Genomic DNA, 14,924 nt, shown 5'->3' with positions numbered 1-14,924 from the left:
CCACTATTACGTATGAGCTTTTTAAATGCTATAATAAATAGAGCTTTTGTCAATAAATCTATGAATTTATTACTTGAGCTGATTTGTTGAAGATTGATCTCCATACTTTTTTTAAGCTTACGTGTTTTACTTAATAATTAATATAACATCATTTGATTTGTAATTTATAAGGAAATTTTACATGATTCTTGAATATATTGAACTATATATATTCATAATTACCTTTATCTACTGGTTGTTGATTTCTTAACTCTTTGATAGTTATTATTACACTCCCGGCAATCTCTCGCCTTAACATGATGTTTCCATTGAGTAAACCCATGATTTGACTCTAATAACAATTTTGGATTAAACTTTGATCATCTCATTTAAAAATCAATTAATGTCCAATAAAAATGGATTAAGCTTTTTATAACATTCTACCACTATTATTTAAATGACCCATCTATCGGGCTTAGAGCAACATTGTCATACCCCCAACTCTCATCAATATACTTTTAATATAAAACTTCAAAGGAAAATTGTTTGAATTGGCAAGGTTTGATATATTATAGTCGTGTTAGTAATATATTAAAATAAAAAACAAAAATAGGAAAAAATTAAAAAAAAAAAGAGAATTACAAAATCATGGATGTTTACCAACCTTGGTTTAATTTGTAGGGTTATAATCAATGGTTATATTAAATATTTTTAATAAATATTGGAAATATTTAATATATATAATGGTGACATCCATAAATTTTTGTACTTATTTATAAAAAAAAGAAAAAAAGATAGATGATAGGTTGCCTCGACCCAGCCTAAATGGGCCTCGTGTCCTTGTTGGCATGGCCCAGCTCAGCCCGGCTCACGATCTGTTTGGGTCTTTAAAAATCATCGAACCACCTCTGATCATAAATTTAAAATCACAAAAATTTCTTTTATTTTTAATTAAATAAACACCACTTAATAAAAAATAATTCTTTCATCTGAAGTTTTTTGCTGATTTTTTTTTTATTTTTAAATTTTTAATTTTTTTAAAAATATTTATTTATTTTGACTTCTAATTTAATTTCTAAAAAAAAAACTTATTAAATATGATAATATATATAGAAAGATGGAAAGATCCCTAACCCTAACCTAACCCAACTCAAACTCAGTTGCTCTCTCTACAGTCTATGCTCCTATCCGCTCACAAATTCCTCTACTCCACTGTTTTCTCCCAATTTTCCCTCAATTCTTCATCTTCAGTCTCATTATATTCACTCTTTCTGCGCCGTTTCTCATCTTTTCATGTCTTCAATCGACCTCTCGCTCTCTCATGTTCTATATCCAACTAGGCCACAAACCCTAGTTTTTGACTCATCTATACGATTATATCCCCATATATCTACATTCGGATCGAGGGTTTCGCGTTTGAATATTCGATTCTCATGCACAAAATGAGTGATTCTAAGGTGGGTGCTGCAGTTTTAATTATGTTTTGAAAAATTAGTAACTTTTTTGGGTTCTCTGTTATTCATTGGGTGTTGGGTGACTCGTATTATGGGGTTTAATTGGAGGCACGATTGGGATATGAATTTTGAGGATTTTGATTATATGAGAGAGATTTGGTTGATTGGTGGTTGGAATTATCATCGTACTTTGAACTTTGATTGAAGAAGTAATAGGGAGTTTGCAGTTTTTAATTTTGGATTCATTCATGGATGAGTTAAAAACTTATGGGCGTTTTTAGTTCTTGATGGTTTTGACTATTTGTGTGATTGCTATTGTGAAGTTTAATGGCAGGAAGATTCGATTAGAAGCTGATGGGTCTAGTGATTGTGGGTTAATGCCTTTAATGGGATTGTTTGTTTACATTCAGAGGGTCATCTAATGCTATAATTAACCTGTAATTATAGCATTCATGCATACTGGATACAAACTGAATTTCAATATCTAGAGGATAATAGACTAGTTTGATAAGTTCGTTTAACTTTTGGTGCTGGGTGGTGGAGTTTGGGATCTGATGCTCATTGCCAATCCCTTAAAAGGTGTAAGTTGTGGGTGTGCCTAAAACATTGTTCTTTTGTTACATTCCAAGGGCTTTCACTATGTAAATATACCATTGCAGACAAGAACCAGTTTGTATCTATTTGTTAATCCTGCCAAATAATTTGTGTGCACAGGAATTTAATTGAATCTAATATCAAGGGATGAAAAATCGTATAAACCGACAGATCATTGTATAAACCGAATCTGCATTAAGAACCCCTGTTCCATTGATTTGTCCCTGTCGTTGCAGTAATAGTATTAGAATTACTTTGTTTCAAACTTTTGCTTTACACTTTTTTCTTATGATGATCAAGGCCTTATGTATCTTCTCCGCCTCTTCATAAATGCACTATTGAATCTTGTTGCCTTTTTCTTTGTAGCAGTTACTACTGTTTGGTTCATTTACTGAAGATGAAACCAGGTCATTGCTAAGGCTGCCATCTGGGAATGCTGAAAAGCCTGCAGCAAAGAAAGAGTTGCAATTTGGTTCAGTTGATTTTGTGACTGGTAGAGCTTTGGCTAGTGTTGGCAATGAATTGTGCAGACAGGCTGATTCTTCAAAAGGGCCAATAGATTTCTGTTCCTCAAATTTGCTTAAGAAGGATGACGAAACCAAAAGTGTAGATGGAGTAAATAAACTCTCTTCAGAAGCCGCTGGAACTCCTAAAGAAAATGGTGGAGTTCACGATTTTACACACAGCTCTCCACTCGGTAATGGTGTTGTGAATGAACTGAACCCAGATAGGTTCAACTTAGATTCTTTGTGTCTATCCCAGAATAAAGAACATCTGAATCAATTTCAGAGTCTGGAATCGCATGTTGTTGAGGAAGAATGCTCAAAGGAAAGAGATCTGAATGGGACTATTGATGATTCATCAACATTTGTGCCTCTCAAAAAGGAGATCTTGAAGGCACCTAATGGACCTGCTCCAGCTGTTAAAAACTTACTGCCTCGGGGTTTAATTAACTCGGGAAACTTATGCTTTCTCAATGCAACTTTACAGGCACTTTTATCATGTACTCCTTTTATTCAGCTATTGCAGGAACTAAGGATTCGCGACATCCCCAAGGTTTGTTCTTTTGATACATTCATATATTGCTTCCTTGTGTATGTTTATGTCGTTGTATTGATACTTATGGTATTAATAAATTATAGCAGAGACCAATTCTTATTTGAAGGTTTTGTTGGTTTTTCCTTGATAATATTTATTTGAAGGTACTCATTAATAATTTGCCCATTTTGAACTTTGGTTTATAGGTTGGCTATCCGACATTAACTGCATTTGCAGAGTTTGTCTCTGAATTTGACATGCCCACTGATTTGAGTTTAAAGAAGAAGGATTTGAATGGCGTTGAGACTGGAAGGCCTTTCAGCCCTGCTATGTTCGAAGGTGTTCTTAAAAATTTTACCCCAGATGTGCCAAATAAGATATCAGGCAGGCCAAGGTTTGTGTTCAAACACACTTTTCCCTTTTCTACTTAATGTTTAGACCCTGGCCTTTGTGAGTACTTCAGCTTATGCCTTTTGTTTTTTCATGCACTTTTTAATTTTATGTGGTTGAAGACAGTGAATAAAATTGTTCCTTGTATAAATATGAATTTTATTCTTATCTTGAGAACCTTTTATCTATTCATCATTCTTCAAGTCCATTACTGCCATTTTATTTTGTTTCTTTTCCAAGTTCTCTCACTTTGAGGTATGGATTAGTAACATGTTCTACCTATTGTTAGACTTCTTGTGTACTCTGATTTTGCCTTCTTTTGGATAAATTTTACTGCACCCAAGAAAGAAAAGGTAAGTTATGCTCCTAGTACATACTTAAGAAATGGTTGCTCTCTTTTTCCTTTGTCCTTTACTCTAGTTGGTGGTAACTAATATGAGTCCATGGAAGGAGTAAACACTGTTGACCTGGATAGGTCATCATAAAGTAAAATTTTTGAGAAGTTTTTGTTTATTAGGCAACAAAATATCCTTATTATCATTCAAAACATCTAAAAAATGATTGTGGTTGTATTGGAATTTGCATTGTAAACATTCTCAACCTTTTCAGGCAGGAAGATGCTCAGGAGTTTTTAAGCTTTGTCATGGATCAAATGCACGATGAATTACTTAAACTTGAAGGGTTCTTTTCAAATTTAAATGGGGGGAAATCATCACTAGTTTCTTCTGCAGAAGATGATGAATGGGAGACAGTTGGCCCAAAGAACAAATCTGCAGTGACAAGAACACAGAGTTTTGTTCCTTCAGAACTAAGTAAAATTTTTGGAGGACAATTGAGAAGTGTTGTGAAGGCAAGAGGTAAGCCAATAATTGATCCAACTTTGTTGCACTGGAGGGGTTTTGTCCTTTTTCTTTCTGGCTGTGAGTGTTGTATGTGTTGTAACCCTTGGATGCTTGATGCATCTTGGGTTTCAACTTGTTTGCTTCTCTCAACAGTATATACAAGAAAAATGGGTTTTCATGGAGATCATGTTGAGTTGTTCTGTTTTCATGATCATTTTTTTTTATTAATTTAATTATATCAATGTTAATGTTATTTCATAATGTCTTTTTGTGTAAATTATCTGGAACATCTGCTTAGAATATATGTTGCCATATTAGGAAGTGGCCATGATTCTAACAAGTTCACCTGCAAACAGAATCTGGAATTTGGTTTGCTAGTTATGTTGCTCTAAGCTTGATAATGCTTCTTGAGGGCATAACTAACAATCTGTTTACTTGGAGCTTGCACCAAGGAAATGTCATGTGGATATAGAATTTGATTTGAGAAAAGAAAAAGAAAAAGAAATGTATTGCTGCAAGAATTCTACTTTTAATTAATTAATTTAGTTTTGATCAGATAATCCTGCTCTCTCATGCTTCTAGATAATTTGCTGCAAGAATTCTACTCCACACCTAGTGTGTCCTATGAAGTATTGTTGGACCCCTTGGGAACCCTTTTCCTTTCCTCCCCCCTATAAGTATAAACTTCATTGATGTTGAAAAAGTGCTGGAACGATGGGCTATCCTTCAAGCCAAGCTTAATACATAGACTGTAAAGGAGTAAGAAACCTCAAAAAACGCCCACAACGGTACACACATGGTTGGTGAAATAAAAAAAAAGAAAAAAAAGAAACCAACAACAACAAACTTGGGGCAATACCCAACAATATAATTCCTGGGACAGAGCTTGAAGTTCAGCCATATGGTCTGCAACCTGGTTGGCCTCTCTTGTCATATGAGGGAAAGGGCAATCCAAGCATGTCCATAAAAATTTTAAAAAGAGGGGAAAAAAAGGAAAAAAACAATCCAAACATCTTGAAAGATCAATGATTTATGAACCCAACCATCCAATCTCCAAGGTTCTCTCTTGCATCCTGAAACATAAGATTTAGCAATTGCCTTATTCCTTTCATAGAATTGATGCCCTTTAGGATGTCACCTCCATCAGACCTTTTAAACCGGCTAAAATCTCAGCTTTAATGACCAGCTAACTAGTAGTATCTTAAAATATCTAAGTTTGAAAATATTTTTGAAACTTTAAAAGGCATTCTGAACCCAGCTAAATGTATTAGTTTTTTTTGTGGATGAGTTTATGTGCTTGAGCATCCTTTGTCTTGATTGTGGATTTCTCCAGTTTAATGATATCTAGTTTTGTGTTGATATGGGGAGCAGGAAACAAAGCTTCTGCAACTGTTCAGCCATTTCTCCTGCTCCACCTCGATATTCTTCCTGAGGCTATCTATACTATTGAGGATGCACTTCGCTTGTTTTCTGCGCCGGAGACTCTTGAGGGTTACCGAACATCAGGAACTGGCAAGGTAATTATTTTTTATTTTTATATTTCTGATATATTCTTTTTATCTGCCATGATCATATGAAACATCAATTATCTTTGTAGAGAGAATATCTTACATGCTAGTTTCCTCGGTTCTCTTGATGGGCAAGTAGTTTGGTGAAACCCAAGTGTGTGTGTGTGTGTGCAGGCATGTGTGCCTTGAGGCCTAGCTCAAGTGGTAAAGGGTTGGCATAGGTGTGTGGAAGGTTGCAAGTTTAACTCCCAATGAAGACAAAAAAGGGGGGAAAATACCTATAAAAAAAAGTCTCTCTCTGTAAGGCTAACAAAATTCTTCTTGTATGGGAGGGTTGGGGTGGGAATGGGGTTCTCCAGCTTTAGTTCCTGATAAATATTTTTCCAATTGGAAACAAATAAAAAAATATGGTATGCAACATCAACAACTGCCTTGGTGTTATGACCACTATTGATGTAATCTCTTTCTGTGGACTAAGGATGAATTGCTTCTTACTTCCTGCTGATTAAAATATTAATGTTTGCTGATGTTTTTTCAGGCTGGGCTTGTGACTGCCAGCAAATCTGTAAAGATTCAGAAACTTTCCGAGATAATGATATTGCACCTGATGCGATTTTATTATGATGAAAACCAAGGCAGTACCAAGTTGCATAAGCCTGTGACCTTTCCTCTTGAATTGGTCTTGGGCCGTGAATTGCTTGTCTCTCCAACTACTGAGGTCATTTTTCCATACATCCTCGACTCCAGTTACTATTTCTTGATAATCAGTTGTGAACTTGTCTCTAATGATAAATATCACAATCTGTTTTTGCCTTCTACATTGTCATTTCCTAAAATTAATGTATTTACTTCTTCAAGATGTTTTTCACACTTTATCAGCAACATCCTATGAATTATTTGGCTCTGGCTACCAGAAAAGTGTTAATTCATTACATTCATCTTTATGATAACCAGCATAGGCAGATTGTCATTGATTACTAATGTGTTGCATACAATGGGATTTTCTTACATAATAGAGGAACAGAAAGCCTCAAAAACAGCAGCTGCTATTAATGGGCATTGCCATTTTGAGGGTGTTATCCTGTTATCTTTATGGTTAACAACACCATAATATAATTTTTTTGAGAAATTACGTATTTCTTCACAATGGGAAGGGCAAACGTTGAATGCTGATGATATTTGGCATGAAAGACATTTATATATGAAAAAGAAAAACTGGCTTTACTGATATGATGATGAAATAGGAGTATGAAGCTTTACTTATTCTTGTGAACCTAAAAATCATAGGGATTGCTTTATTTTTGTTGTATCCACAAAATCTGGGAATATTGGAGCTCTATTTCAGCTGACCCCCAAGCTTGGAAAATACATGGATGTAAACTGGTGTCTTAACACTTTTTCTTTTCTCTTGCAGGGCCGAAAGTATGAACTCGTTGCCACAATTACTCACCATGGGAGAGATCCTTCGAAGGGGCATTATACCACTGATGCTCGTCACCATAGTGGGCACTGGCTAAGGTTTGATGATTCAGCTGTCAATGTCGTTAGCACAAGCAAGGTGTTGCATGAGCACCCTTATGTCCTCTTCTACAAGCAAGTATAGAGAATATAACTAATGAGTTTTGCCCTCAATAACCCCCCTGTACAAAAAGAGAAGTTTGTCACTGCCAAGTAAATTATGGAAATGATTTGACTTGATTATCACTTATCAGCTAGTCCAGGTCCAGGACACTCGTGAGTCCATGGGTCGGTTGAAGCCCTCATATGGTGAAACCTGTGAAAATGCTTTAATATTTTTCCAGCGAGGGTGCTAAGATAGGTGTGGTTGTAGACTTTAGTTATTCTTCTAGCTTTCTACCAAGGAAGCAGCTGTTATGAAAATTTTTGGATGAGGATGTGAAAATGTATTGAAGTTCTTGTTATTCTTTATAACCTAATTAAGATGTTGTTTCATGTTATGTCATTCCCTTTTGTTCTTTAAAGGATTACTGTTGCATTCTTGTTTCATCCAAAGAAGGCCTGGTGAGAGTGCTTTTTCCCTCTAAAACCTTGACACACTGGGATGGATGGTAATTTATAATTTATATTTTGTTGTAAGAGTTTATATTGGCATTCATACCTCACATTCAAACATAGGTTTGAAGACGCCATAACTTTTCTTTCCCCTTCGGATTTGCTAATTTTCCAAATGTTTTTAAACTATTTTTATAACAAGTATTTACCAAAAATAAAATTATTCATGTAGAACAAACATAGTATTATTATATAAATTTAAAAAATAGGTATATATAAAAGAGATTGGAATTAGTTTTGAAAGTATTTTAAAATTATTTATATATGGTGTTAGGAAATTTTTCCTTTTTTTGATTCCCGACCTTAGTGTGAGACTTCCACATGTTATGAAATGATAATTTGAAAATAAAATAATAAAAAGAAAATAAAGTAATAGATAAAATAAAATAGATAAAACAATGGGTAAAAGTATTTACATGATAAACCTTCTTATAAGGGAAACTTCTAAGGGTAAGATAAAAAAAAAAATCCACTATGAAGACAAAATTACAACATTTCTTAATTAGGAGGAGAGAACATAAAAACTTACAAAATAATGATTTTTTTTTTATGAGATGAATGGTATATGAATGAAGGTTTCCTTTTATAGCACAAGAAAACTCCCTCTTTTTTGTCTTCTTCCGACGTAGAATGACTTCAATCTTAACACTACAAATCTCATAAGATGTAATAAGGATATCATGTCTGCACGATGGATGATTATGGTATCTTATATCGGATATGAGAAAAAATTTATTGCATTATACATGTGATGAACTTCTTTTGAGTGTGTAGAAATACCTTTTAAAGTTATAAGGAATTATTGGATGTACAATATCTATGTGAAAGCGGAATTATTAGATATTTTATATATTTTTTTTCACTGAATAATGTAGTTTACTTCCTTTCCCATTGTTAATCTAGCGTACCAAACAACAGTGGAAGTATTCAATGTACTCTTCGTTGGGAACACCATTTTCTACAAAGATCCCTTGATATCATCATGGAGCAACATTGATTCTAAGTATTTTATCAACTAAAGCTGTCTTCTCATGCAAAAAAATTATTAGAGGTCAAAAGGGTAGGTCTGGTGTCTTTCTTTATCTGCATCTCTTCCCACCTCTTCCATAATTAAGTATTTTTCCAGGCCATAAACGCCCCTTAAACCAATCTTGACAATCCACGCCATAAACGCCTTTACCTTTTTCGAAACTACAGTTTATAAACCCATCTCATTCCTCACTCATTTCTCTTAATCCCCCTCTCTTTTTCCGTCTCTGTTTCCCACTATCCAGGCGTTTTACACGAGTTAAATATATATGAATTAATCCCAAGGAAACTGCCCCTGAAAATTCTTAAAGAAAGCAGTTTGTTCACTGCCCACTTCAATCATCAAGGTTTAGAAAAATAATTCTTTTCCCGAAGGAATCAGCCTGGTTGCTTCAATCTTTTTTGTGGTCCCTCAAAGTTCAAAGCAAACTACTCCGAAAGAGGGTGTGGGCTGGCTGCATCCCTTTAAAGCTTTGTTTTTCTTGCTTGATATGCCTGCTTCCTCCCCTTTTTTTAAGGTGTTTTCAAGGTGAAAAGGCTGAGAGTGGTCCAATTTAGAGGGTGGGTGATATCATTTTTGTAAGGAGTAACATAATAGAGAAGAAGATACATGTTTTTCTTAACACAAAAGAGACAAGATTATAAACTATTTTTGAATAGTGGTTTGGGTAATAAGCATCTATTATATGCTGTTGCTTTGAGTTGGTAGCTGGTTTCCTTTAATGTGAATTAAAGAACCATTCTTTACGTCCTTCTGGGGTTGATGTTTGGCCGGAAAGAAAGATAAAGAAGTGTTTTTAAAATGGGAAAGTTGTTGGTTCCCTGCATACCAGTTCAGCAGGCCAAACTGTTGCTTTAGGATGAGTTGGTGTTTTTTTTTTTTTTTTTTTGATTCCCTGGTTCTAGTTCTGTGCAAAGTATCCAAGTTATTAATTTTGGATCGTGAAACCTGAATTAGTTTTGTTGTGCTATATAGAGGATGTCGTCAACTTGCCAGGATTTAAGGCGGCGGTCCCCCTGCCTTTTTTTCTTAATTTTTTTGATTGATGAATTTATCCTTATTGTATTTTTTTACCCTCTTATAATTTAGGGTTTTGTGTTCAAACAAAAAAAATTAGAGTACCACCATAATTGAGAAGAGAGGGAGAATCTTCATCATTGTGAGTCTTTTTTTTTTTTCTTTCGATTAGTGGATTTGCGAGTGTTGGTGCGTTCATGGACATAGGGATTACGTTGATTGTGAGCCACATTAAAATCTCTTGTTTTTTCTTTATTTCTACTCAGTGATTGTGTGGTTTGGTTAATAGCTAGCTACCCAAATAATGAAGAAATCTGAAGATTCTCATCCATCTGCCGCCCCTAATTAATCTAGTACCTAGAGCTCCTATGTGACCCACCATCAAACACCAATCCTTTCCATGAGCTTTCTCAGTTTGTTTCCATGGAAAATTCAGTATTCTTGTGCCTCAACATGGTATGAATTAGTCTATATCCTGAAAGTTTTGCCCCACAAAGCTGTAGCGTAGTATAATTTTTGTGCTGCAAAGAGCCATAGGATAGAATAAAACAGAGATGACCAGAGAAGAATAGAAGTATCTTCAATCATCTCCATGCAGCTAAATAGGATCAACCGACAAATGGATACCAAGAAAGGGATAAAGTAGAGAATGATTTTGATGTTTGGATCATCATTTCTTTATGTGACCAGCGTGCAGTAGATGCTATGACTCAAAAACTCTAGATAGAGACATTAATAAAGGGCCTGTTACCGTTGCTTGGCATGGACTTTTGGCTTCCTTACAAATGAGTAAAAGAAATATTCCACAACTACCTAGCAATGAAAGGAGAAGAATACATTGATCAACGAAGAAAACACCGAAAACCCGCCATATATTTTATGGAAAGATTCCTTAATTGAACATCAAGCCAACCGTTTGTTCTTGGTCTGTTCATGTATTTTTCTTGCAGTAGGTGACATTTCCCTTAATTTCATCATCTTTGTCTTGTCACCTGCAGTTGGTGGGTGGTGGGGGGATAGCAATGCCATGTTGTATGGATATTTGTCCTATGGATCTCATATGGTTTGGCTGCAGTTTGTCTCAAGCAAACATAGGATTCTGAATAGAAAAATTGATGAACATTTACTGAATTACAAGATAGAGCTGTAACAAGAATTATTTGATTATTTCCATTGAATTGAATCCCTTCAAAAATCTAGTTACAATTCACAAAAATGAACCAAAAAAAAAAAAAAAAAAGAAGAAAAAAATGTATTGAAGTGAAAAAGACACACCACTCTATCATGTTCCTTCTATTATGCCTATGATCTCACACAAACCCTTATCATTTTTCAAGTCCTAGAAGCTACTACACTGTAAGAACTCAAACCCAGAAACCAAACTTGAAGACATTGAAGGGAGGCTTCAAATTTTTGCCTCTTCTCTTCCATACTCAAATCTTTGTGAACTTCTCTATGACTATAGACAGGACCTGACACTGATTTTTGAAGCACTGCAGAAAAAAGGAATCAGTGCTTCATCACTCTCACAAACCTGAAAAATGTTCCTAGTATTGGATGGTAGGATGATTCTTTTCCTCTGTTTTGGCAGAGTCCTTGGGAACCCACCAAACTCTTAGGCTTCTGTCAAGGCTTCCACTGTAGAGCAAGAACCCACCACCAACACAATGAGGTGATGCTTGCAGGCACTTGACTGGCCCTTCATGGCCCCTCACAATCCCAACCCTGCAGAGCCCTCCATCAGCATCTCTTCTCCATATACCAATACTTTTATCGGCTGAACCAGTGCATAAAAACTCCTCCATTAGGCACATACACAAAACAGCCATTTCATGTGCCTTAGCCTTACAAACCAGCTTCCAACTATCAAGCTTAAGGCTCCCCTCCCACTCCATCACATACCCATCAGACCCCCCTCCATAAACCACCCTCCCATCCTCTGAAACCACCACTGAATTCAAGGAAACATCCTTGTTGCCCTCCAAGATCCCCTTCAGTGAATGTGAGTTATCTCCCTCCTTCCCCCAAGCCTTAATCTTCCCATCTGCTGATGCTGAATAGACTAACCCCTTACAAGAAACCAGCCCATTTATGGCATCATCATGAGCCTTTATGGACTCCAAGCACTTCAAATCTGCTATCCTCCAGACCTTGAGAGTCTTATCCCAAGAGCCTGAGTAAATCAACCCATTACAAATTGTCAAACAGGAGATACTATCAGCATGCTCAATCCACAGACGCTTGTGATGCCTTCTAGTTTGTACATAATTGCTTTGCTTCATAAACTTCCCCAAATAGTCCTTAGTAGTGGGGAGAGTGTCCACAAGCCTGAACACATTTTCAGATCTTCTTGACACCTTCCACACTCTAATTCTACTATCCTGATGAGCAGTAAACACCTTGTGCCCCACAGTCACAAGCGCCTTCACCGACCCCTCACCTTGTCCAAACTTGGTGAATTGCCTCAGATCAGGCTGCTGCCACACTATAATGTCTTTCCCTTGTGAAGCGCTGAGTATGAACTCCCCACATAAGGCCAAGCAGGAAACAGATCCAACATGGCCTGAAAGTACAGCCAATGATTTGTACGACGGCAACCCACAAACGGGCACGCTCGAAAGCTGATACTCAACATCTTCTAGCCCATACCGCTCCACTGGACTGTCATCATCACCATCACTGCTGCTGCTTGTTACTGCAGACAGCAATGGAGTTGAGGGTGTGGTTTTAGAAGAATTCATTGAAGAGACCAAAAGGGTATTGTTCTGAATAGGAAGGAAGTAAAAGAAGAGCATTAGCATATGAGAGAGAGAGAGAGGGAGGGAGGAGCGGAGGAGGGGGACACGGGTTGTTTGTGAGAAAGGTGAACTGGGTATACTTTTTAAACGTTGGTTGAGACTTGAGAAAGAGAGAGAGAAAGAAATGGAGAGAGAGAGAGACGGAGAGAGGGGGGAGGTGTAACGGCTACTTTGAAAAAGGGTGGTTTGCTTATGAAAAGTAGGTGGGTGATGGGTCCACAATGGAGCTTCTTTTTGTATTGTTAATAGAAAATTTTGAGCTGTTCTGCAGTTTCTCTCATTCTGGTTTCCTGGCCATGGACTCGATGACTTATGGGATTGCTCCCTCGTGGCTTACATGACAATCCTAGATGGAAAAATAATTTTTTTTCTTTTGTTTTTTTCAAACAATAAGACAATGTTTGATTCCTATAAAATTTTAGCAAAACACCACGAAAAGAAACTAAAGAGAAAAATAGGAAGAAAAAAATGAGAAAAAAAATAAAAAATATATTTAAAATTAATAAATTAGTTTGTACGTTTCTTTAAACTCGTTTTACTAATTTTTTTTATTATATAAATATTAAATAATTATAAAATGTATACTTTTTATTTAATTTTAATTGTATTTTTCATGATGAAGAAAAAAAATTATTTTTTTAATAATTTTTTTTTTCTTTTGTTAACATTTCTTGACAATCAAATATAATCTAAATATATATATATTTTTATTTATTTTTTTCCACAATTATAGTAGTTCTATTTGTATTACTTTTAAACTAAATTTACTAACCTATTTTCTTTAAACAAAAACCTTATAAAAGGTATAAAAAAGCTATATAGCCATTCTTTTTCGTCCTCCTCCTCCTAATTTCCTTCTTTTCCTCTTAATTTTTATAATAATTCTTCATCTCATTTTTCTTCCATGTTTTCTTTCAAAATTTAAAATAAAATGTAAAAAAAGAAAAAAAGAAGAAAAGCAAAAGGGTAGTCATCAAATGGAAAAAAAAAAAAGAGGAAGTCCAAGACGAATGTAATATGATATTTTTCATATATATATATATATATATATTTTCTTTTTTTATTGGTTGATGTGTATATTTAACCTATGTAGGAATACAAACAAAGCCCCATTAATTGATGTTGTCATATTTGTAGAGATGACAAGAGATAATAGAAAAAAGAGGCAAGAAAATAGAAGGATAAAAAGGAAAAAAGTGAGTATTAAAAAGAATTTATCTAAGGTATTACTATCTAAATGAGGTAATATTTAAACAATTTTGAAAAAACCATGCATTTTCTTTTTACAATAAACCTCTAAAATTTTTCATGTTTTAAATATTAATTAATATTATTTTATATTTTTAAAAAATAGAAAACAAAAAATATATTCATGAAAAATTTTAACACCCCATCAAGTGTTAAAATTGAGAATACTTATTTTAATCCTCCATTGAGAATAATTCTCATAAATTGATGATATTCTTCATTGAGAATAATATGCCATTTTAATTTTATATATATGAATTATTTTAATCCTCCATTGAGAATAATTCTCGTACCTTTCCAAAATGAAATACAAAAAATTGGTCTAAAATGGATATAAAGTAATTTTCAATCTATGTAGTTGTGGAAATTAGCTTTTATAATTTAATAATAAGTTAATTGATTAGAAAGAATGAAATAATTTTTATATTTGTAAATTTAATAATTTTTATATTTTTGTTTAAAATATAACCCATTTTTACTATAAATTTCATCGACTATTTCAAGTATTTATATGTTTTTTAAAAATAAGAGTTATTTTTATAAGAAAAAAAATAAGGGACTTTTTGTCAAATTGAGATAAAAAAAATGAAGAGTTAGATTTTGAAAATCGGGTTTTGAATGACCGTATTAGTCAAATAACCCTTCAATAATATCCTCTTAAAGCTAACTTGATTTATAAATTATTTTTTTTGAGGTTTCAATTATTTAGTATTTTTCTTGAAAGTGGTCGGTCACTAACATTTCATTTTTGAAATATAATAAGAGAAAACATAATGGGCCCAAGGGAAGTTGTCACATGGATGAAAATAATTTTTAATCAATTTTGGGAAGGGAAGTTGCATGGAAATATGGCACTTCCAATAAAAAACAAATAATTGCAATTTCTTGGAACTTAATCATCATAGCAATAGCAAAACTTTTTGCTATTATTTTATGAGATACATTATATTGAC

At 34.4% G+C, this 14,924-nt stretch overlaps 2 protein-coding genes across 3 annotated transcripts; one reads left to right on the top strand and one right to left on the bottom strand.

Moving 5' to 3' along the window:
- Positions 1-1,093: 1,093 nt before the first annotated feature.
- LOC100261998 (ubiquitin carboxyl-terminal hydrolase 24) lies at positions 1,094-7,768 on the top strand. 2 transcript variants are annotated; one of them, XM_002268938.5, is made up of 7 exons: positions 1,094-1,436; positions 2,397-3,083; positions 3,272-3,459; positions 4,065-4,312; positions 5,669-5,814; positions 6,344-6,523; positions 7,220-7,768. In XM_002268938.5, the coding sequence occupies exons 1-7, from the start codon at positions 1,413-1,415 to the stop codon at positions 7,406-7,408; spliced, it is 1,662 nt and encodes a 553-aa protein (XP_002268974.1). In that variant the 5' UTR covers positions 1,094-1,412; the 3' UTR covers positions 7,409-7,768. The 2 variants fall into 2 exon arrangements, with proteins under 2 accessions (XP_002268974.1, XP_010645698.1); XM_010647396.3 differs by having other exon boundaries at positions 2,394-3,083.
- A 3,141-nt stretch (positions 7,769-10,909) lies between these two features.
- LOC100267171 (protein JINGUBANG) lies at positions 10,910-12,849 on the bottom strand. Its single transcript, XM_002268891.4, has one exon. It carries the CDS (start codon positions 12,724-12,726, stop codon positions 11,473-11,475), a length of 1,254 nt encoding a protein of 417 aa, XP_002268927.2. The 5' UTR covers positions 12,727-12,849; the 3' UTR covers positions 10,910-11,472.
- Positions 12,850-14,924: the final 2,075 nt, after the last annotated feature.

The sequence above is a fragment of the Vitis vinifera genome, chromosome 13, assembly GCF_030704535.1.
Source record: "Vitis vinifera cultivar Pinot Noir 40024 chromosome 13, ASM3070453v1".
Lineage (NCBI taxonomy): Eukaryota > Viridiplantae > Streptophyta > Magnoliopsida > Vitales > Vitaceae > Vitis > Vitis vinifera.
This window is presented reverse-complemented; position numbering and strand designations above follow the sequence as displayed.

Excerpts from the sequence above, each read along its gene's own strand:
- LOC100261998 (XM_010647396.3), top strand. The coding sequence starts at position 1,413 with ATGCACAAAATGAGTGATTCTAAG. Across the intron at positions 3,460-4,064 it reads AAGATATCAGGCAGGCCAAG|GCAGGAAGATGCTCAGGAGT; the intron begins GTTTGTGTTCAA and ends CAACCTTTTCAG. Across the intron at positions 6,524-7,219 it reads TTGTCTCTCCAACTACTGAG|GGCCGAAAGTATGAACTCGT; the intron begins GTCATTTTTCCA and ends TTTCTCTTGCAG.
- LOC100267171 (XM_002268891.4), bottom strand. The coding sequence starts at position 12,726 with ATGCTAATGCTCTTCTTTTACTTCCTTCCTATTCAGAACAATACCCTT.